The 26,499-nt window shown below is 30.7% G+C and overlaps 1 protein-coding gene across 1 annotated transcript in view; it reads right to left on the reverse strand.

The window, feature by feature from the left end:
* Positions 1-301: 301 nt before the first annotated feature.
* LOC134698053 (transcription intermediary factor 1-beta-like) overlaps positions 302-26,499 on the reverse strand; it is a 102,939-nt gene continuing 76,741 nt past the window's right edge. The window contains exons 2-3 of the mRNA XM_063560342.1: positions 1,367-1,414; positions 302-353 (exon numbers count right to left, since the gene is read on the reverse strand). Coding sequence (XP_063416412.1) covers positions 302-353; positions 1,367-1,414 — 100 coding nt within the window. The remainder of the gene's footprint in view (positions 354-1,366; positions 1,415-26,499) is intronic.

The raw sequence follows: 26,499 nt of genomic DNA on the forward strand, positions 1-26,499 counted from the left end.
AAAACGCACGTATGTTATACTCTATATATAATTTACGCGCGTTTTGATAATATCATTCAGGAAAGTTGATTCAATGTGTATGGTATTGACAATAAAGGTTATAAATTGATAGACACAGATCTGTTTCAATAATTGTTTAAAACATCTTTAACATCAAATGAAATTTAATTAAAAGGTAAAAAATTGCTTTGTGCTTTACATATCTATGTCTTTCAAATTTGAATGTCTTATTTCATAATGAACTGTGCACTTATACTTGGTTTTTTGTACTCTTCCGAAAGAAAACTACATAACATAACACTTACCCACATACTTTGCATCTGTATCTGTATTGTTTAGCCGTTGTTGTAACTCTATAAAAGATATCATATTTAGATATTCTCAAGGGATATGTCTAACATTCATAGCATTTGTTCTTATATAAATGTGTTAACGTAACTTGTTATTTGATTACTCACCTCTAATTTTGCTCGACATTTCAATCTCATATCAATATTCTGCGCCACAATTAGGCAATCTTTCAAAAATGTTGATCTCTTTTCTGGACAATTTTTTTATCTTGAATACTTTAAGGTATAACATTTTGGAAAACTAAACTGAACGAATAGCATATATTTTCCTTACTTATGAATTTTGTGCAACCTATTAGTCTTATCAATCAAAGAAAACTATATGTATATTTTAAAACCAACGTCGCTAAAATTAGTGGATACAAAAATGATTAACAAAAAGAGAATCAATTTAAAGCAAGTTACGGTACTGCCAAATTACTGATTAGTTCTAAGTGGTTTTTTTTATAATAACATCTTGTCTGCCAGAGAAAGAACCAGTATTTAACATATGATAACTTAGTATATTATACGTTCGTATTGTTAAGGTTCTACCTTGACGAAAATTAATGTGTCTCGTTTTATTTTCATAAAATTTTGACAAAATATTTCCTTTTACCCTTTGACAAAAATAAAAAATTAAAAAACCTTGAACCAATCATTTTCTCAGAAAAAAAATGGTTGGATATATAGCAGTTTAAAAAACACTTATTTTGATCATTGAGAAGCTTAATATTATCTTAACTATTCAACGTAATTAAAACGTTTTGCTGCTTTTACAGAGTTGTCTCCCTGTAGTGTTAGGTACCACTCTAATGTCATACAATCGGTTCAACTTGAATCAAAACCAAGTGAACAATGGATAATTACAGAGATGAAGAACACTACAACGCAATGTCAAATATGACTTTGAAGGACAAAACTTTGTATTTTGGTTTTATTATTATAGCAAAAGCCAATCAACGGGAGAGATGAGCGAACATTAAAAACGGAAATTAAAGAAACAACTTTGTTAAATGTCTATCATAAATACAAACCTGACGTTCTTCTGAGGTTTCGGGTTTTCTTCTTTTTTGACAGTTTCTCTGAGAAAAAAACAATGATCTTATTAACAATTTCATTCTCATCTGATATGTGCGTCAACATTGTAAATTATAATAAAATCAATTAATAGTGCTTTGCTAAATATAAACAAACAGAATTAGCTTTATTACGATAATCCAAAAATAACACAAACTAGTTCCCAAATTGCATTAAAAGTACTTTTTTTCCTTACGATTGACTTGATAAGATTTTGTTGTCAGTTGATATAAAGTTTGTATTTACACTTTGTTATTGAAAACTGTAGTTTTGTCCCTTATTAAAGACCCTTTAGTTTCTTTGGTTGGTGACTTCTTGGCGCGAGTTCCAGTCTTGAGATAAAACTTAAGCTAGAAAGACCAATTATTAAATGAAACTTAAACACATAATTAAGCGTTTACGGAGTGAAGTTATGAATAGTTCTTCGTCAAAAATCAAAGAAAATCAGTTTTGAGATTTTTATGTTACTATCGAATTGAGAAGGATCCTGAAACATCCTTTGATAAATCGGATTTACAGTTTCCTCCTAAATTTATTTCACTTCAAAGCTTTTGTCTTAAGATTATTCAATCTTTTCTTAAATTCGCTATATCATTAGTTTATAAAAGGTCCTTTATGGTGTTTAACATTTCTTAAAAATTCAACTTAATATTTTTATCGTAAGATTAGTTTTACGCTTAAGACTTTTTGTGAAAGGGCTACTGATTTTTTATTATTTAAAGTATAAACCTGTTTTCCAATTTTTATAAGTAGATATTAAAATTCAAATGTGTACTTGGAGTATTTTGAATCAAACTGAATTCCAATTGAAACAGTGAACATATGTTTAGGATTCTATAAAGTCAACGCATAGATTTTCTTGTTTTGTACTTCATGAAATGCTGGTTATTTTAATCAATGATCAAAGAACACTGACAATTTTGAATAACAGTTTATATATAGACATTGCATTATCGCATATTCTATTAAATCTGGAGAACTTTGATTATCTGAGATACAAATACATTATATAATTGAAACACGAAGCGGAAGATGCCATAATTATTCAACCCAGTCGAAACGAGACTGCTTATATACCAAAATTCATATGAAAAAAAGAGAAAAACACAATTAGAGTTTTCAAAGCACTTCATAGAATCAATAACTAAGAACAAACTTACCCAAATGTTAGTTCCCCAAATAGTTTCTCTATTTCTCCCTCTGCTACTGTCTTTTTGGCATATTTGACTGATGGCATAATAGGAATCTGTATTTCTTGTATTTGATCGATTTGTGATTTCATTTGTTTTAGCTTTTGTAACAATTTCGAAGTATCTTTTATCCCCTGCGTGTCTTGATAAAATTTCTGCTGCTCCTTTGCCTTATCCAAAGCTATTTTTAACTCATTGCCAACAGACTGCAAGGTTTGGACATTCCTTGTGTCTTTCTCTTTTACCGTATTAATAAGACCCTCAACTTTCTGATCAATCATTTCTTTTAATCTTTTGCCTTCTGCTCTAATGGACTGGATAACTTTATGTACATCAGCTTGATATTGATTTGACCCTTGGTCAATATTTGCTATCTTTGACTGCAGGTTTTTCATCTTCATGTCAATCGCCATTTTGACCTCAGCTTTGATCCCTTCAGTTGATTCCTTGATTTCTGCAAAATCATGTGATTTGTGTTTTTTAATTACACATATTTTACATATTGGTGTATTACATTCCATGCAATAATATATGAAGTTTTCATCATGTTCTTTACAATATAGTTTAACTTCCGGGTTGATATTTGGACCACTTAGAAATGTATGGTTTTTGCTCATCTTCGTCCGTAAATGAGATATTTTACATCCATCACAAAACAGCTGGTCACACTGTTCGCAGTAGTTATGTCCAGGACCAGACACGCATATCTCACACGTTTTGGACGCAGCCTGTGCCATTTCAGTTTGCTTGCGCTAATTTATCTATTGCATAAAATGAAAATTCATTTAAAAATATCATAAAAGTCCAAATTCAAGTAATGTATATATCGTTTGTTAAAATAGTACTTCGATTTTGTTGTTGGATTTCCCAATGGGGTTTAATCCAAATGACACATTCCTGTCACGACATTCCAGCAACAAATGTCAAATTTTGTTATTACACTTGTGGCTAATCTTATGTGTCAAAAGAAACATATATTTACATACTATGAATTGCTTAATCAGTGTCTGAATTTTCTATTTTATTTAATTTATTTTATTTATTTGGGGAGGGGGTTACATAGAAATATCTGTATCAAAATGCAAGTTTCATGTTTTGCAGTTCTCAACGAGTTGTATAATTCGCATTAATAAGTTGTAAGATTCTTCTTTATTGAATTGCTTAATACACTCCGCCAAAGGTAATTAGCACCACCTATATATAACTGGCAATATTTATGCGTTCAAAATATTTATATGTTGGTGTTATGATTTACCAATATATAACATACGCTAAGGAAATCCATTTAGACTACCAAACACTCCGATAAACCCGCCAATCAACCGTTTTAAAGGTCTTCTGCACTTTTTAAAATACACTGTTTCAATGCATTCTACTATACCGTGTGCAAGTGAAATTTGACCTTCACCAAGTCACTGTAAAATATGGCAAGGCGTTAGTTATCTGTGACGAAACGTTGACAAGCAATTGACATGTCAAATGCAGGTAGGAGCACTAGGAACATAGGTAACCATTTAAAAAAAAATCACTAGAAAACTTAAATTTCGTTTCTGATTTGTGTAATTTTCACTATTTCTGTGAACGCAAAATCCAAATGCACAGAACCTGCATACGTGACCAAACTTAAGTTGATGGTTTGTTTATGGTATATGTTAGCAAAATTGCCAAATGAATATTTTCTATTATTCGAGGATTTACTAATTTTTTTAATGAAAAGTGGTGCTTAACTTTTTGGCGGACTCAATATATGTGACGTTAAGAAATTATGATGTTTGAATTGATTGATTATCAGTATTTCGTGGTCTTTTTTAACTGATTATGCCGTATGGTATATGCTTATTGTTGAAGGCAGGATGTGACCTATAATCCTATAGTTGTTAACGTCTTTGTCATTCGATCTTTGCTGGAGAGATGTTCTATTGGTACTACTATATCATTCCCTTTTTGTTTTATATCGTGTGAGTGTGATGCTCCAATACAAGTCTTATTTTTTTTAATAATACGAATTAAAAATTGTCCGCCCTTTGTTTAAGCTAGTGCATTTAGATATGTGGTTATAAATACATTGACATGATACTGATTAGGCATCGATATTAGACGAATCTGTTTTGCAAGCATTTAATTTTAATCGAAAGATATTTAACAAAAAGTTATAAAAAATAAAAACACAAAGATACTGAACTCCGAGGAAAATTCAAAAAGGAAAATCAAAAATCAAAAGGCAAAATCAAAAGTCCAAACACATCAAACGAATGGATAACAACTGTCATATTCCTGACTTGGTACAGGCATTTTCTGATGTAGAAAATGGTCGAATGAACCTGGTTTATAACAGCTTCGAATAATCAAGTACGAAAACATACTCAATTTTTCCAACTGCAACTTATTAATTGATCGTCGAAAATACACAGAAAAAACTTATTATTTATACATAAAACATATGCGAAGATTGTATTATTAAACATGTCTGAGACCCAACAATTTGGAAAATTGAAAATATTAGTACTCAATTGATTTAATAGCATTTTTTCTGAAATTTTCAAGCACTAAGTAATCAGTTTCTAGAGCAACAACTCTCTGTACCTAGGAATATTTTCTTTCTAATATGAATGTGATGCATGTAAACAAAATTCTGCAATTGAAGGTATCACTGTTAAAAGAGCTTTATATAAGATCATTCAAGTCTGGCGTATTAAATTATAATCTTGGTACCTTTAAATAATTATTTACTTCACTAGGTCGATGCAACTGTGGGTGGACGTGTCGTCCCCGAGGGTATCACTAGCCCAGTTGTCAGTACTTCGGTGTTGATATGAATATCAATTATATGGTCATTTTTATAAATTTCCTGTTTACAAACTTTGAATTTTTCGATAAACTAAGGATTTTCTTATCCCAGGAATAGATTACCTTAGCCGAATTTGGCACCTCTTTTTGAAATTTTGTGTCCTAAATACTTTTCTTTGTACCCGTTTGGCTTTATAACTATTTTGATTTGAGCGTAACTGATGAGTCTCATTAAGACGAAACGCGCGTCTGGCGTAAACAATAATAATACTGGTCCCTAAGATAACTATTTAACCTGGAAATAACATAAACATGATAAGGACGAGAAATGTTTTCAAAGTATGGATTGTTATGAATTATATTAAAAAAAGGTAAAATTAGGTTGACTGTGTACTTGTTTCAAAAACAATAGCATTTTGAATTTGCTGTCATTCATACAATGGCTGGTTTATGTCGAATAATTAATTAACACATGAAAAAAATATCAAATCGAGATCACAAATAAATTCTACCTCATATTTGTTTCGTAAAAAGGATAAAATATTGTCACGGTATCAAAATAAGTCCATATAGTGATATGCTAAAGAAATGTAATAAGAATGATGGGTCACTGAACTGAATTTCAAAAACAGGCTGTGGTAAATGACACAATGTGTATAGCCTATACAAAGCAAACAAATAGTATGTGAATGGAAGCACACCTTAATGATATGACGTAAAAAATTAAATATGAAAGGATAGAAATGCTTAAAACAAACAAATAAACGGGGTCACCGTACGTTTATCCAGGCGTAACGTGAAACATGACATTTCATGCAGTTTTCTTTAAATTATACAAGAATATATTTCCCTCAATACGCTAAATGAATAATGATTGAATCAAGTAAATCTATTTTGTCTATTTAAAAATGTTAGTAACTACACATGTAAGAAAATCGTATAAATATGCTTCTCTAAATGAGTTTTGAATGGTTTTACACTAATAATTTTGGAGCCCTTTATAGCTTATTGTTCGATGTGAGCGAAGGCTCCGGGTTGACGGCCGTACATTGACTTATAATGGTTTACTTTTATAAATTGTTATTTGGATGGAGAGTTGTCTCATTGGCACTTACACCACATCTTCCTATGTCTATTTTCTATTATTTAATTACTACCTGTATCGAAATTTGTTGAATTCGATCATCGCAAACCTAAACCTTTAATGTTCTGCTATTTTACATCAAAACTATCGAAAGACTCACTAACAATTTAACTATTTTGTCAAATTCAAGAATCAAAGTCGATCATTAGCAAAGTGCTACAACATGTATCAACATATGACAGTCAATTTAGAGGGTTTAGAATAAATATTATCTCTATACTAAAATAAGTTATCTTACACCGTATTTACATTACAACTGATAGAAGATATATCCCAATTTATGACATTAGTATGTTTGATGTGTCTAATAATGAAGGCAGGATAATTGTTGACATTGAACATCGGTATACTACTATTATTTGACAAAGAAACTAAAATAACTAAGACGTATTTGTTCCTTGTTTCTTGTATCATCGAACTGTGGTAACCTAGATGTGTACCATCGTGTTATTCGTTGATGGTATACGGATTCAAATAAACTTAAATCTAAATTACTTGTCACCATTTTGACTAAAATTAAGAATCCAAACGTGGTATGTGTCAAATTGACAACAAATGAATGTATTGAACCTACGTTATCGTCTGTTCTAATTTTACTGGTAAATAGGAATGTGTATGTGTTTGTTTCCATTAGGATTTGTTATTGGGTTGTGTTAGATACTTTAACTGTGAAGTTGAAAACAAATGTATTCAATGGGTTTATTAAAGCAATGTATCTTAATATCTTTATATATTAAGGATGTATTAATCTGACGTTTCAGTCTAATTTAAATCTCGTTCTTGGATATGTGATGCAATGTGAAAATAGCAATGCAGTAAACAAATATTTTAAACAAATTTACTCTGTGAAAAAAATGTATATTTACAATACATGAAATAGGTAGTTTATGAGTAGTCAAATTTCAAATGTTAATACCAATCAATTCAGACTCATTAGCCATTTTTTTTTTGAGAAAATGAATATGGGGTGCAAGAAATTATTTTCAGGTTTGAAGTTAAATTCATTTAGATTGGTTAAATTGTGAAACTGTGATTTTGTTTCCATTCTGATAGTCCAAAAAACGGGTAAAAATAGACGAATCATGGAAAAATCATCAGACTAGGGTACTTTCAAATGGTCGTAGCAAAAAAAAGAAATGCACCACGATATATTTTGTTTCTTCACCTATTATTTCTTTTATCATGTTTATAGTCATATCAACCCATAAATCCGTTTAAGAAAAAAGTTTAATTCTGAAATGTTCGGCTCCTCCGAGGTGTACATCATTTATGAACCGGACCAAACCTATACTTTCAAAGAAAAATATCAGTAAATGTTACTGAACAATATAAACCTAAATTACGATGTTTCGAAAGATCCGATAGCAGAAATGTTTAAGCTCAATCACATTAGTCGATCAATTCATAACGAAAAATTATAAGAGTTACTGTAAGTTCAGGTAGGAGTAATGTGGAGAGGTTTGTCATTATTATAATGTAATTTTGACTGTTTATTTACTTCATACACTTTTTGATTTTTTTATGAAACTATGAGAATCGTTGCAATTGAGGAAAAACTTTCCTTAAAAGTTTGTCGTTGTAGTGTCAAATTACATTAAGATTTGACAATTTTAAACGTTTATCCTCATTGCATTCACACTTTTTCTATAATGGACACGCTAAAATAAAATCAAGAAACTCTTGTTTCGTGCAATATTTATTCTTAAGCAATTTTATGTAACATTCTTTTCATACGCTTAACCTACTATCAAATCCATAGTTGATGATAGTATTACTTAGATATGAACTGTTATTTTGAATTGATAATCGATTAACTCGATTTGTTTGGAAAATAAAATAAAACCAACCCAAATAAAACGCCGTTTAAAGGTATATTTATCCAAATAGTAAACATGGTAAAAGTAATGTAATAGCAACCAGTTTGTAAGTTCTGATTTTTATTACGCTACTTCTAGCTATGACGTCTCTGCGCCAAAATCATTCGTGAAGTTACACAGATCTGTATTTGAAATTGATCTAAACGTAACGTATCAATAGTGGAAATGCATTAGAATCGGAATAACAGTACTGTAGTCGAATAAAATGCCGCTGTCATTTTTTATTTGCATTTGCGATCATTTACACAAATTGACGATGATCACAACGCTTTAATTCCTAAAAAACAATAAGGTTTGTACTTCAACTTAAATGATATTGCTTCCTGTTGACTGCCTTGAGAATGTTATTCATTTATTAGCTATATTATGACAGTAATAGAATGCCTTGTAAAATTTAGATTAGCCTTCAAGATGGAATGTATGATAGTATGTACCTGTAGAGACATACTTTTAAAGATAAAAATCACGTTATCTAACATTGTCCTGTTTATTATCATCTTAAAGAAATTCTCCTGGCTGAATTTCATCAAATTATGAAAGTTTTTAATAGTTTTACAGACAAATAGAGAAGAGTATTTTAATTTTGAAATCAAGATATTTTTAAGGTGATGTGCCATTTAGTTTTATCCTGAAAAGACTCAGAAAAGTCTTAAATTGTAAATAAAATCATAATTATGCTGTATGCTTTTTATCATTAATGGCTACTAGTAATGTGTACTTTATATACACGTTTTCTTCAGTTATTATAATTGCTCATCAATCTATTCCGATTGACTTCTGTATATTTTTTTCATCTTTTATGATCGTGTTAAATAGTATGATGCTAAACAATGCGTAAGGTTTGAAGAAAATAAGATATTGCATTGATTTGCATTGCATTGGTATTTGCATGATTAAAATGGAATAAATAAACAAACGATCTGTTTCCATTTCATACAATTTTATAATTCTACCTCATCCGACAAAATTCTCCCTTTTGCTTATTTCGTTCACAGACGGTTGATATAGTTGGCCTTCAAATGTATACATCAAGAATACTTGCTGGAAATTTTAACCATAAATCATCATTCATTGCTGTGTTCAGGGTGAATGTGATTTATGTCTTGTTGAAGAATCGTTATGATATACTTGTAAAAAAGACGGCAAACATATTTCGCTAAAATAATAGTTAACCGAACAAATAACAGACGGTAAAACAAACAACTTTTCGCTGAATTTCTTCGTTTGCCATACTATTTGGCTAAATTTTACTCGATTTCATTGAATGATAGCCTTCTTCAAAGAATTAATGGTTACAAACCAATCTAGTTTCCAGTAGTGTCACGATATGTATTATCGTTTTTGATAGTTTCAGTTATTTAAAGAAGATTTAAGGAAACTTCAGAAAATGTACTTACCTGAATAGACAGTCAATGCAATGTGTGCATTATCTCTACTTGTAATACATTTATCTTGTTTAGTATTTATTTTATAACTTTAAAGTGATATAAGTTGTGTCCCAACTTTTGACATCAGTATTATGCATCTAATGATGAATACTGTTGTCACAATTAATAACAGTGAATAATAACCTACAACACTTAAATATGTTGTTTGTTTTCTTGATACCTGTCTTATTTAAGGAATTGAGAATGGCAACGGACAATATGTACAAGATACAACAACCAGACTAAAGTGTAAATGGTTACCTTACATTTCTTTTAGTACATAATAATAGTTATCAAAGGTACAAGGATGTATTCTGAATAAGATTTAAAACAATTTTGTAATCTACTGACGAGAAATACGTTTTTCTGCATCAGTGAACACATGAAAAACAGTTTCTTTATTTTGAGATTTATGATGTTTAACGTTTCACAGACATTATCTTCATATAGAAAAAAAAAACATATCGAACTTCAATATATATATATATATACTAGTATCTTGAAGTTCGATATGGTTTTTTTTTCTATATGAAGATAAGTTTAAATCTTATTCAGAATACAGACATAAGCGCAAGAAATTTGAAACATGTGCTTAGAAGCTATCTAAAATTTGTTATTCTCAGATGAGTACCACTTAAAAACACAACAAGATATCAATCTGATGCGTCTGAAACCCCTTTCCTTGATTTACCTTCATCAAGAACGCTCATAACCATAGATAACACGTGCAGGAGTTTTGATAAAGTCTTATATTGTAAATAAAATCATAATTATGCTGTATGCTTTTTATCATTAATGGCTTATTTATACGTTATATACATATATTCGTCAGTTGTAAGCATTGCTCATCAGTCTGTCCCGATTGACGTATGTATATTTATTTTTTTCATCTTGTATGATTTAGTTATGCTTCACTTGAGAAGTAGATAAGATATTGCATTGATTTGTATCGCATTGGTATTGGCATAAATAAAATAGAATAAAGTGTCTGAAAATTTCCATTTCATACAATTTCGTTATTCTTCTTCATCTGACAAAGTTCTCCCTTTTGCCTGTTTCGTTTCAGACGGTTTATATGGTTGGCCCTCAAATGTATGTCTGAAAAATGCTTGCTGGAAATTTTAAACATAAACTATAATTAATCGATGTGTTTAGAGAAAATGTGATTTATTTTTTGTTGAAGAGTCGTTCTGATATATATGTAAAAAGGACGATTCAATGGGGGAAAGGGGGAGGGGGAAATACGCGTACGGCACAAATGTTTTGTCTAAATTATAGTAAATCTAAGTCGAGCAAATTGCAACGAAACCAAAGCTAATTAAATGAACTTTTACCAGACGGCAAAAAAATACAACTTTCCGTTGAATTTCATCGTTGGTCATACTTGGTGGCTAAATTTTACTCGATGTAATTAAACGTTAGTCTTCTTCATACAATTAATTGTTACTAACCAATCTAGTTTCCAGTAGTTTTGTCACGATAAGTATTGTTGTTTTTAATAGTTTCAGTTATTTGAGAAAAATATTAAGAAACCTTTAGAAAATATACTTACCTGAATTGTCAGTCAATGAAATATGTGTATTATCTCTACTCATAATAAATTTATCTTGTTTAGTATTTATTTTATTACTTTTAGCTGATATAAGTTGTGTCCCAACTTTTGACATCAGTATTATGCATCTAATGATAAATGTTATTGTCACAATTGATAAATGGTGAATGATAACCTACAAAACTTAAATATGTTGTTTGTTTATTTAATACCTGTTTAATGGGTTTTGGGTTGTGTTTTTTTTTCTCTGTTTTATTTAAAGAATTGAGAATGGAAACGGACACTATGTACAAGTACAACAACCAGAATTAAGTGTAAATGTTTACCTCACATTTCCTTTAGTACATAATAAACCAGTGTGAAATTTACTAATAAATGATTCACTTCTAGTTCTTAGTTTTATGTTTAATCGTGTTTACGTCATGCCGGCTAACAAATTGGATATCTTTATGTTAGTCGTATAATTCTTTAGATGTTATGCCATTATTTATTTTGCGTCATATATTCTGACTAGTTAATCTGTTCATATATATTTACACAGTTATTCAGTGTTGCCACGCTTGGCTGACTTTGTTTAAAACTGAACGATTGGCAAAGCGACAGAATCATTCTTAAGTATATTGAATAATTTTGAAGCTTTCGAATAAGTATATACTCAACATGCAGACTTCTTATAAGTTCAGGTACTTCACATCCAATTTTTTATTGAAATATTCTTTATAAAGCACAAACATGTCAGTATTCACCTCGGAAACTAACAAAACCTTTAAATAGACTTATCAAGAAGGGATATAGTTACGATACTGTTGTCAAGTAATTAAAGATTGCATATTTTGACGTTTATATTGATTCACTTGTAGGGTCTTTGCATCGGAACTAAACACATTTATTCAAAAAACAGTTGTTGGCATGACACAGGTTATGTTCTTCTCATATATGTTATGATGGTATGATACTAAACCCCTAACGGGAAGGATTGTGTCAGATATTCATATGATGACATCATAATCTTTCAATTAGTTTATTTGAAGTCTGGAGCTGGCATGTCAGTAAACTCCTAGTAGTCTGTTGTTATTTATGTATTATTGTCGTTTTGTTTATTTTCTTTGGTTACATAATCTGACATCAGACTCTGACTTCTCTTGAATTGAATTTTAAATGTGCGTATTGTTATGCGTTTACTTTTCTACATTGGCTAGAGGTATAGGGGGACGTTTGAGATCTCATAAACATGTTTAAACCCGCCGCATTTTCGCGCCTGTCTTTAGTTTCTTGTGTACAATTTGGAAATTAGTATGGCGTTCATTATTACTGAACTAGCATATATTTGTTTAGGGGCCAGCTGAAGGACGCTTCGGAGTGCGGGAATTTCTCATTACATTGAAGACCTGTTGGTGGCCTTCTGCTGTTGTTTTTTCTATGGTCGGGTTGTTGTCTCTTTGATACATTTCCCATTTCCATTCTCAATTTTATACTAGCCGACAATCAAGCAATATAACGTTAAAAAGCTGTCAACAGGTTTACAAACCTGAATTTTTTTGTACTAATATAATTGATGTTCACAACCTTCTTACAAGAATACTTTTAGTAATTATTCAAAAAGTTGTACTCATTTGAGAATTACAAATTTCAGTTTGGTTCTAAGCACATGGTTCAAATTTCTTGCGCGGATATCTGTATTCGGTATAAGATGTAAAACAGTTATTCAATCTTCTTAAGAGATATACATTTTGGCTTCATCAGTGAACAAATGAAAATCAGTTTCTTTATGTTGATATATATGATGTTTAACGTTCCACATACATTATCTTCTTATAGAAAAAAAATAAAACTGCAAGATCTTCAAGAAAACAACACGATATCAATATAATGCGTCTGAAACCACTTTCCTGGATTCACCTTCATTAAGAACGCTCATAACCAAAGATAACACGTGCAGGAGGTTTGATAAAGTCGATGTCCCTAATGTTGTCTTACACAATCAAAACATGAATTGTATGAACAAAATATTATTTTTTGGGGAACATTTATGCATTTGTTGTTTGAATTTTGATGATTGGAAAACAATTTACGAACGTTTTTGTGCTTTCTTAACATCTTTTTTTTTTAATTATACTTAAATATTTCAATTATACACATACATTTCTTATATATATATATATAATGTATGTGTATAATTAACTCTCGATTTTAAGTAATTAAGTAAGATATCAACGCAATTTGTGTGAAAAATTATATCAACCTGTGCAAAGGTCTTAAAATCCTATTTTATTTTTTATTGTGGTCAATTCTGTAAATTGACGAACATTGTTCTAGTAGTAAGTAGAGTAATGTTAAGTAATATTTTTTTAAATTTCAATTGTTTTAGATTTGTTATTGGTGATTAGAATAAAGAAGTACCTGATCTTACATTACAGGAGTAACAATAATATACCAATACATATAATAATCGACAGGACAACAAGAGTGGCGTTGATTCCACCAGAAGGCAAACAAACAAAACAGCTTTTATAAAAACAAACACACACACACATCAGAAAGGAAAACAAAATACTTTTTCTTGTGATGTTTCTCTTTTTACCGGATCAGGTTTGGTGGGGTAATATTTTACAAGTCTATTCAAATTATCTTTAGAATGAATTCCGCCGAAGTTTGTGCTAGGGACGTCCTAAAATTGTAGTGAGGTTGGAGTGTTTGATCCGGGTTTTGTGTACAAATATTGAAAAAGACACACAATACTTAAAAGTTTTAACTTCCAAACATTTTATGGACACGAGATCAATATTACGCTATTCATACAACAGACTGTATTGGAAATCGTAATTTTGGATACACAAAACAAAGTAATTCATATCTGAAAAAATAAACGGGCAATATCTGTCCACGATTTTACAAACAATTCATACGTTTTTTTTATTTTTCAAAACTATATTCAATATTTGTTCTAAAATGACCAACAGTTCTTCACCTTTCATCTGATACCTTAAATACTAAATAAATTCTACATAGTTTTATATTTACACCTATGCGTAGGAACTTTTTTGTTGTACATATTTACTACTGTCCAATATTTTCTTTTTTACCAGGCCCGATTTGATGGTGTAACAGTCAAGTTTATGTTTTGATTGTTACAGTAAAATCAAATTAAATGTTTCTTGTTTATTTTATTTCAACTTTGATAAACGATAACTTTTAAAAACATAATCATACACTAGTTATCAAAGGTACCAGGATTATAATTTAGTACGCCAGACGCGCGTTTCGTCTACATAAGACTCATCAGTGACACTCATATCAAAATATTTATTTAGCTAAACAAGTAAACAGTTGAAGAGCATTGAGGATCCAAATTTACAAAAAGTTGTGCCAAATACGACTAAGCTAATCTATATAGTTATCAAAGGTACCAGGATTATAATTTAGTACACCAGACGCGCGTTTCGTCTACATAAGACTCATCAGTGACGCTCATATCAAAATATTTATAAAGCCAAACAAGTACGAAGTTGAAGAGCATTGAGGATCCAAAATTCCAAAAAATGGTGCCAAATACGGCTTAGGTAATCTATTCCTGAGATAAGAAAATCCTTAGTATTTCGAAAATTCAAAGTTTTGTATTCAGGAAATTTATAAAAATGACCACATAATTGATATTCATGTCAACACCGAAGTGCTGACTACTGGGCTGGTGATACCCTCGGGGACGAAACGTCCACCAGCAGTGGCATCGACCCAGTGGTGTAAATAGTTATCAAAGGTACACTATGCCTGGAATAAGAAAATCCTTTATCAAAGGATTATTATTTAGTACGCCTAGGTAAAGTCAGTGTCATATCGTTCCAAATATGTTTTAATCCTAGTATCTATGATGAGTTTATCTATCCTTTCGGTGTCATTAAATTGCATTTATATTATTGCTGAATTGTTCATGATCGCGTATGGAAACTTTTATTATTTTCCTTAACATAGAAAAATGAATGATTGTGATAGTCGGTTATAATAAGACAACAATTATTTTTAGGCGAAACCATGAACTTAGTCACGTATAGGTCAGACTTTGTTGTTACAATAGACGATGTCCGACCCAGAATTCCTTTAGAACTTTCATCGAAAATACTCATCTTAGCAGATTATAGGTCCGAGGATAAAATGAAAATTATGCTGAGTATTTGGTAGTTAAGGGCATTTCCAACAGTTTATTTCTGACGGTGAGAATTTTTTCCCTTTAAGATATTTCATTCTTCAATTGATAGAGAAGTATGCCCAAAACAAAAGTTGTTGTCGAATCGTTTTTGCAAAAAAATACTGCTGAAAATAGAACATTTCTGCAATTTTGGAGTAAAAAACGTTTTTTATTTGAAAAATTTAAATATGATTTTTTAATCAACATATACATGATATACTTATATAATGGGCTCAAATTGAAGCAACACAATTCAATATTGGTAGAAAAATTTAACTTTACCACTTGAAGCATTAATTCTTACTTAAATATTTCCAACGGTGTCGTTTTGGCCAAAGTAAGATATATTATTATTTAACACTTTAAGAAAAATGGAAAGTCATGACGTTTTGAAAAATATTTGTCACCATACTGGTTTTTGAAAAAAAATCGAGTATTATAATATAGTTCACTCAATCCCTTCCGTAACCCTCATAAATTGCGCCAAAAGTTAAGACGTTTCGGGAAATAACGTTATATTTCTGCACTTATATTTCAAGGGCAGTGCGACGGTGTGGCACAGGCAAACAAATGTACATATATACTCTGTCATTTGATTGGATAGTTGTCTCGATAGAACACATATCACATCTTCTTATTCATAATGAACCAGGAGCAGAACGAGATGATAATTCAGTTAGTTTTACTATTGTGTTCGTCAAAATTGTGAATCCCGGGTGTGAAACATGCAAACCGTCGAATTACAAACTTGTGTGTCGGTCTTTAGTACATAGCAGGGTTAAATTTTATAGTATAGTTCCATTTGATGTTTTTTCTTTAATATTCATTGAATATGCCACTTGACGTCCGTCATCCATAATCATTATTTATTTTCCGTTACTTTACGATGAAGTGTTTTTCTTATACTGATTTATATCGCACCTTCTAATATTTTAATCTGTCGAAATTAATAAAGAGCACGTGAAATTTTGCAACCAAACACTTTTCTGAAAAATCACGGACTCCGCATTATTTATTCATGTTGCGGTTTTGGGCTTTATTCTTCATAGGCTTCTGACTATAACAAAAATATTGATGTTAAATCTTAATGATTTGATTTATATGCGTCGTTTGGTTGCTGTCATATTAATGTATACCTTATAATCTTTTTCAAAACAAAGGATTGATTGAATATAAAAAAATATCTGGACTTCTCCCGCTCGACAGTATACATTAGTATTTTTGCAAAAATTGGGTTCGGCCGTTTAGCTGCTCAGTTGTTTACACATGCACCCACATCTAATTTAGTCGAAATAAAAAGTGATATATCATATGCATAGTGTAGTGAAAGGTTTTATAAGGACAATTGTAGATGAAAAAAACTTAATTAATAAAACAGATCAGTAAGGCATTTATATACGAGAATAAACGAAACGGCCAAAATAAGTTCAATGTAATTATAAATTGTGGTTAATTTGTTTCAAGTGTTTTTGCTTTTATGACATATTTACCATGTAAGTATATGAAACTGACACAGTAATTTTTCCACCAAAAACGAGCCTGACTGCCAACGTTTTACGTTTCAATATATGAGTTATTGCATGTACAAAAAGACTGTTTTCTGTTCAACTGCACTCCTCCTAGTTTGGCTGCATACAATGTAACCACTGATGTAGACTCTCTTTATCATTTATTATATAAACAAATAAATTCAAAGAGACAGATGCAGAAAAAAACTGTAATATTTTTGTTCAAATATTAAACATAAATAAAAATAAAATACCCGAAAACTGGAACACTGTTTTAGACAATAATCAGTTGAGAACTAATGATTATGCATCACTAAAGGAAACTGATAAATTGATTGCTCCCGTGCTCCAGTGGCAAATATATAACGCCTATTTACGACGAGGCGAACGTGGATCGGTCTTTTTTTTTTACGGTGTCATCTTTTTTTTTACATTGTTTATCAGTTAAAGGTCGTATTCATTCAAAGATTAACCGGTATATTAGCACTTCAACGCTGGATCCTAGATGCATGATAAATGTTAGTTTACACCGTATCTTATTTTTCTAAAAAAAAAACACTTAAATTTGAGTTTTCTGTCCTGAGTGACAACAATTTTGGTAAAGTATTAACTACAATTTGTGTTGCATTCTAGGCCTAATGCAATAATAAATCATGAGGCAAGAAACCGCCCTTCACAGACGGCCATGGTAATTCCAATGGTTATTCCGTTATGACGTCGTTGAAACAACGTTAAATTACGGGAAACAAAAGACGACGTTTACATTTGTTATTACCTTCCCTGAAACTGTTGGATATGCCCTTAAAAGATACTATAAATATATCATGTATATAATGAACCAATTAGATTCTCTACATGAATGATAAGCATAGGGAACCCACGGGTCATATTAACTATAAAGGCTCTATATTTCATCTTCCATCATGTGTCTTTAATTTATTTGGGATTTGTGTTTCGATCCTATCTAGCTAGTTAATCCTTTACCAACTACTTTTTACAGTATAATCTCATATCCCGCTAATGCACCTCTGAACAAAGTCAATAACATTTTCATGCGCTTGTATCAAAGAATGAGCCTGTAATTTAGTGTACTTCTAGATACAGATGTTACAACTTTATGTTATTACCTTGCTTTAAATGAAAAAAGATTTCAGCTTTCCAATTGTGATCTTTTTCTTTGCATGCAGTAACATTCCTACAGCGACTACATATGGAGTAGGAATAGGACCCCAGTTAGGGCAACCAGTCCGGTACCCAAGAATGTAGTTCTTAAAAAAAATCTGTAACTTTTGTTATAAATTGTGTAATGTTAATATTCCACTAGTTCTGTTACTGAATGTAGATTTTTTGAAAGGGTAGGCTTTCTAGTTTGAATTTCTGTAAACATTTTGATTGATTCAAATGTAATCTGGCGTCAGTACATATAGTAAATTGCCTAAATTCTAGCCTTTATTCTTTCCCGGAAGTAGACAGTCTGACCCTGTTGTCAATAAAATCTATTTTTTTCAACGGAATGCCGGTCATGAGGCACTGAGATTGAACTTAGATACATCAAAATGAATGCCTAACATGAACCAAAAGTCCCTAGGTGGCTATCAAAATTATTTATTGAACAGTAGCCTATGTATTTACTATGATTTTCAATGCGTTTCAATGGGGCAAATAATTGGGTCACCGTTCCAGTATATAACTCCCAGCTGATACGATACTCCATGGCTTGTACTTGATATCATTGATATAGGGTTGCTGCTCACAAGGAAGCTATTAAACCAAGAACTCCAAGTGGTGAAGTTGCAATCATCCCCTCGTAAATATTTAGGACGCCATCACGAAATCTTTGACCTTTACGGAATATCCGTTTGATAGATGATAGCAGATATATTTCTTATATCGTAACTACACTCCAGTTCACTTTTCCCGAATGTGACCTACCAAATTCGACCTATTACGGGTTAATACTAAAGTTAGCAACACGACGGTGTCACATGTGGAGCAGGATCTTCTTACACATGAGATAACCCCCAGGTTTTGATAGTATACATGTTGCTCAGTCTTAAGTTTTCTATGTTGTGTTTTAAAAATACCCTGTACTAAGTCAGGGAAATGGCCATTGTTATATTATAGTTCGTTTCTATGTGAGTTACATTTTAATGTTGTGTTTCTCTTGTGTCGTAGTTCTCTTATATTTGATATGTTTCCCTCAGTTTTAGTTTGTAACTCGGAGTTTTTTGTATCGATTTATGAATTTCGAACAGCGGTATACTACTGTTGCCTTTTTTCAGTATAATTGTTTGGCTGTTTTTTTTTTGTTTTTTTTTTTAGCCATGGTGTTGTCAGTTTATTTTCGAAAAGGCTAGCCTGTTTATTATAGTAATGTTTATCAATTATCTACGTATATGGGAAATCAATTTACAATACAAAATTACAATAATACTGTCATATGTTTTATATAGTGTTTTGGCTGTCTTTAACACAGAATTGCAGATGCATCTTTTTGCAAAAAACAAGGAGGAGAGGAAAAAATGAAGGAAAAAAATACCAAAACAAACATCAAAATCAAAATAACAAACAAACCATTGTGGTTGCACATTTAAGAGCTTGTTTTGAACAAAAAATAAAAAAAAACTAACATTTAAAAACAAGTTTAAGCATACAGAAAAGTTGATATCATATAAGTTATCATTTGAACCAATATATATATTATTATCCAAACTAATTTGACTATAAATTTATTTCTTTTCAATGTGAATATTTAAATCAACTTAGTAATAAACACGAGTTACATGTATTTGTTTATTATCAATGTGTTACTGTTAAATCATGTTAAAGGGAATACTCCATATAATTTCTAAAATGTATATGTATATCATGCTGTATTTTTCTGTCTTTCTCTATATGAAATGAAAATAGGTACCAAGTGACAAATAGATTATTTGAAAATTTTATGTTATCTATTAGGTTGTATGCCAGGTAAACACAAATGACTTATAATCTGACTTATACGGACATGTTTTGGGAATCGACACACGAGATTGAAATAGAAAATTTAAGTAAATTTCCTCTTTATCTTAATAAAAGAAATGTATATGATAACAAACAAAAATACATTAAGTCAATAATCATGATAATGCCATTTTCGAATAACTTTTTATGAATCATACCAAATGTATGACACTATCGAATATTTGTTCTAATCGATAATAAGGAATGTTGTGTACGTCAAGAAGACAACCCAACAAAAAAATAAGCGAATTACATATTGAGGGTAACAGTCATAGAGCAATTCATGTTATAGAGTTAATTTCTTATGATAAAGACACTTTCCTTTGATGTTGAAGATTATATTTGAAGAAAATGTTGAAAGTATAAAATGTTGTATGATACATGTATATTTCATTCAAATCAGGATATGCATAACATTGAATGATAGTTTCATACAAAATAAAGTAATAACATATACCTTACTAATTGTACTACATCTGAAGCTCATTTTGACCTTCATTTCTGTTTTATTAACCCAAGGCCTCAATACATAGAAGTACAAAATGTTATACAAACATTATAGGTTTGGCGATAAGACAATATATAGATGACTACTTGTAATACCTGCAAAGTAATTTATTGTCAAACATTTATAATTGTCATTCTGTATTACAGTTCACCAATCATATCATGCCACTGATAGCCTCTAAAATAATAAAAGTACAGAGAAATATAAATAGAAAGATGTTGTATTGGTTACAGTAGAACAACTCTCCATACAATTCACAAAGTATAATAAGTCAAATATCAAGTTTATCGAACTCGAGGAAAATTCAAACTGAAAGTTCGTAATCAAATGGCCGAATCAAAATGTCTTACACTTTAAACAAAAGGATAACAACTGCCATTTCCTGACTTGGTACAGTATTTTCTAATACTTCCACTTGTATGACAGTCCCGTTAAATTCCGTTATATAGACAATGATGTGTGAACAAAACAAGAATACATGCAAATGAACTTACCGTTGGTGGTCTTCGACTATTGTCTTCTCTTTGGTCGGGTTGTCGTCTCTTTAATATATTCCTCATCTACATTTTCAACTTCATACACAATAGGAAAAAATGCCAAAAAGTGTGGTACAACAGTCAACATTGTGGCATATAGAAAAAGCAAATGAGCAAAGATTGAAGTCAAGAATACAAAAATATTACCATAGCTAAAAAAAACCACATCGACGGGATATAAAGTACAGAGCCACATCAAAAGCCTAACAATTATAGGTCAAAGTACGGCTTTTAACACGGAGCATTGGCTCACATCAAAAGCAAACTAGACTAGTGTAAACAATTCAACAACAAAAACACCGGTGTACTTAATACAGAAAATAAGAAACGGAAAACCCATATAAATACCAACAACTGACGACTGAACAACTGCTTACTCGGAAAATCTCAGTGTGTTTAACGTTTTAACAGGCGCTAACCTTTCCCTAACTTTAAACAGTAGTGTAGCATAATAACATAAAAAGACACTAGGTTTAACTCACTATTGTATGCTTACGAAAATGTATGTACAAAGTCAAGATTATGACTGTTGTTATCCACTTGTTTGATATGTATGAGCTTTTTATTTTGTTATTTCGTTACGGACTTTCCGTTTTGAAATTTCTATTTGAAATAGATGTAACGGAATTTAATGGTTGGTTCTGAAATCACTCTTAGTGGCAATTTGTTTGTTTGTTTTGTTTCTTTTTTTGTTTTCGACGACTCATTGGCACATGTGGAACAGAATCTGATAAACTGTTCAAAGCACCAAAGAATATCGGAAGGGGCTCATGTAGTTCAGTCTTTTTACTTCGATGATATGTAAAATGTTGTGTGTATTTTTTTATCATTTTCTTTTCTTTTCTTATTGCTAATGCGTAGTCAATTACTTATGTATAGGTTTGAATACCCTTCGGTACTTTCTGTTCTCTTTCAAACCAGTTTGAAGTAAGACATGCGATAGTTTTGAAACCAAAATAAAAAATCTCTCAGGTTAAGGTAAACCGTTGATGGTTCGGCTATACATGATTATACTTTTAATGCTCATACATTATATATGTTTTCTACCAGATTATATACTAAGTTCTCCAAATGTTTCGTTGCGAACGTACATTATATACGTTTAACTAAAGTTATATATCAATGTTCTTATATGGTACAAATAATTTGTTCACCTTTTTTTGGTTGATATTAGTTGCAAAACACCAAGAAAATCTTCTTTAAATGAATAACAAAAAATATCCTTAAATGTGCTTCCATTTCTTACAGGGGGCAGTAATGTTGTTCTAATAGATAAACTTGGGTTTCTACTTTGTATTATTATTTTTCTGTTCATAATGCAACTGATTTTGTATCATTTTTATATTTGTCTTTAATTTTGAATCCCATTAAATCTGTTACGATTTCTGTACATTACCAAACCAGTGTTTATGTTTGTCATATGCAAGAAGTAATTTTGTTGAACGATCCTTTGTTTTCCTTTGCTTCAGCACATTTATATGTTTTCAATGTTTATTCTGTTAAAAAAACAGCCTTTATGTTAATAACATTTCTAGTTAGAAATATTTTAAAAGGTTGATGTATCTCGACTATAACTAGCTGTAAAACCAGGTTTAACCCACCATTTTCTTTTCAAAAATACCTGTACCAAATCAAGATTATTGTATTGTTTTTAACTTGTTCCGTTGATTGATTGTTTGATTTTGTCGGTTTGAATGGACTTCGCCTCTTAGAATGTTCTTAGGTGTCCAGTATATTGTGATACTTTTTAAACTCATACGGTTTAGTCATATTTTCAACTATAGTTTATGACAAATTTAGATATCATTCTAAATCTTCAAAAAAGAGCAACAAAAACTTACCCACAATTCTTACAATTACTGAAAATGAAAAATGATTAACAACAACTTATATAACTTTACTGCACTGATACTAATATACATGTGTAATGTTTTTTGTGTCTTTTAAAAGCAAAAGATATTGTAAGATACAAATATGTATTTATATAACGGTTTGATGAAAGACAACAAAGGAAGAAAACATCAGCAGTTAAAAACAATAGTTTGTGTTTCTTGAATCTAGTATGATATTTTTATTATTCACTGATTAAGTTATATATTTTGTTTGCTATCTTCATTTGGTGCTTTAATGATCTGAGAAATTTTAAGATTGATGAACCAATTTGCTATCATCCAAAAGGCCAACATGCTTGATATTGTACAAAAGAAGTAAATAAAACAGTTTCGTTATAACAAACAAGTATCAGTATTTATTTCAATATTTCAAAAAAGTTCTAACAGTTTGTCAGCCTGGAATCTATTATTGACGAATATATAACATAAGTTGTTGTTATGCTCTATTATAGTGAAAAGGCCGTTTAGAGAAAGAACATGAGAATTAGCAAAGGTCCAAGACATAACATGAAATGCAAATACTAATTATGAATATATGCCATAACATAACAATACTTACAGGTGTTGACCTCTGTAAAAGATTATAAGAGATAATAAATGAGTAATAACTTAACAAATTAACTCAATATTAGTAAACGGTGACGGACCAGTCTATGATTTTAATGTAAAACATATTAGCAGAAATTAAAACTTGGTTCCAAGTAACTTTTAGTTTTCTATCTAATTCTAACACTTTAAAATGAGTACATACTTGTAGAATCATACAACCACATTCATATTATTTTTCCCTCGGAATTCGTTGACCTTAAACTTATTTGTATTAACATCATTGATGGTACAAATTTTACTGCACCAGATCAACATTTCGACATTTAATATCTCGTCAGTAATACTGGAGTGTTAAGTATTTTAAATGTTTTTCGAAAAACGTTGAAGTGCTGATGAAGCCAACAAGAACAAGATGTAAAAGTGAAACCCGGATTGAAATGATGAGTTGATGCTGTTTTCAGACAAACATATACTCTACGTCACTGTTTTTTTGTAGAAATATGCCAGTATTTTAGAACCAAAAGTAAGACTTAGAAATAGTAAAACCGACATAATTATTGAAAATTAGTTTGAGTATTCAAACCTTTACCCGGTAAATCATGATCAACCTTAAAAAAAATCAGGACTGCTTCACTCATTAAAGATATACCAGACATGCTTCGTCAATTTGTTACGCATGCCCAGCACAGTTCAAAAACAATTAACATGACTAATTTTAATACGAAGCTGAACAGAATAAAAAGAAAAAGAAGAATCATTAAGTAATATGACCACAAGGCTGTCCTGTGACTGTGCTTATTGTAGAAATGTAATAAAGATACCTTTATTGTTACATAGAGGTAAAAACAACGCATGGTGATTGAAGAAAAACCAATATGCAGATTTGATAAAGTCACAGAAGACCACACAAAAGATTAATGAAAAATAACCTTGATGTACAGATGCATCGAATAATGGCGTTTAATCTTGTTCCTTTGTCTGTCGAACTTTGAACCTGACTGTGATAAAGATTTAGAAACCTATCTTGGAGAGTCGCACATCATCAACATATTTAAGTGAAGGCTAGTGATAAGTGTACTGCACCACCTTAGCAAAGTTTGATGTTTGTATTTAAAACAGGGGTTAAAATCATATCATTTAAACATCATTTACTCGTAAATTTTAATGTAAGGCTGAAACACCCATACTGCAAAGAGAACCCTTGATTTTGCTCTTTTGTTTGTATTATATTTTTTTTATGACGGGCCTTATTACACAGTAAGGGTTTGCTCATTGGCCTATAGTTGCGTGCATTTACTTAATTTGGTATTTGGTGGACAGTTGTCCAATTTGTCAATCATACCACAATGTTTTATCTAAAGTGTATATTAAGCACTCTCATCGTTTGTACTCTTTTTGTCAAATGAAAATTGGATGCAGTTAATCATCATGTGTTTTGCCTTTGTGGAATTTGGTAGTGTAATGATATTGTAATTGTCAAGTTATTCATCTTGACCTAATTTGTTGTGTATGGCCCAAAAGATGTCAACATGATCGGGTTGTTTACCATTTATATTTGCTTACAAAAATTATTTACTAATCACAGGAGCAATCATTGGTATTGACAAAATGATTAAAACTTTCTATTAGACTTGCATTATGATTCAAAATTATTATAATCTACGGTGCGAAATTTAAATTTCTACGGTGTTTCAGTAGTAATCATATATACAGACACAAAAGTTATTCAGACATTGATATATTGTTGTTCTAAGAAATTCTTTGGAGTTGTTGGATTTACACTTTGAATTTATGAACAACATCATATTACTTTGTGAACTAATCTTAAATAATATTCGGTTTGGATTTAGGAGAAAAATCCTGACAAAGAAAAGACTAGAATAGCACAAGTAGACATTTAACAGTTTAGGTGGCATTTCAACTTGTATAATATTTCTGGTAAAATTGTACAATAAATCTGGTAAAATTAATCATTGGTTCTTGTCTTTTGTTTTCTATAATCTAAAAGTGATTTCTGGCAATACAGTAATTTGTTTAAACAACTTTTGTTTTGGTGGAACCCTGATGCAAAGGTCATTGTTGTTATCCAAAATAAATTGTAACTGCATTGGTAATCGTAGGATGAATAAAAAGACAATTATAATGCAAAGTAATAAAATCAAACATTGTCAAAATACAGCCAATAGCGTGGAAGACATAACTATCAACATGATAAAATAAATTGGTCCTTACATGTTAACACTGCGTGGATTGATAATACTTTCTTAAAAATGTTTTCAGCTCTATTTTGTATTCCTGTCGTGTAACTCATTAAATTACAGATGACCAAGAGTAACAAAAACAATACATTGATGTGTCAGAATGACATGTATGGCCTCGTTTTCAAAAACGGTTGCAAGCTCAATATGGGAAGGACTTTAGAAAATAGTCTTAATAACTGTTATAATATAACTAATTTGTTAAAGCTCAACTCATAGCTATGATTTCGGCAAAATTCAGAGCATTGAAACCTAATTTAAACATGATATGTTACTCATCACAAACTAAAAATCAACTCAAAAAAACGTTTCGGAACCAAACGTATATACATGTTATTTTCACTTTAGCGCTTAATTTCTGCCAAAATCAGCGGAGCGGAACGAAACGTTAATAAATCTGTATCATATAAGATTCACATAAGAACAACAGTATGTAAATGCGTTGAGGAAACATTCCGTATATAGTTCGTTTTCGAATGATAGAACGATGGAATGACGAACAAGGGTTAAACTACATGGTCCCCATGTTTCTCCGTAGTACATGTATCGATTTATTTATGATTATGTCATGAACAGTATTATTGAGGAACACTGTAATCCCTTCGGGGTCTAAAAATGATGGTCCAATACATGATGTGAAAATAATGTTTTTTCAGACCTAGTTACAATCAGATAA

The sequence above is a fragment of the Mytilus trossulus genome, chromosome 14, assembly GCF_036588685.1.
Source record: "Mytilus trossulus isolate FHL-02 chromosome 14, PNRI_Mtr1.1.1.hap1, whole genome shotgun sequence".
Classification (NCBI taxonomy): Eukaryota; Metazoa; Mollusca; class Bivalvia; order Mytilida; family Mytilidae; genus Mytilus; species Mytilus trossulus.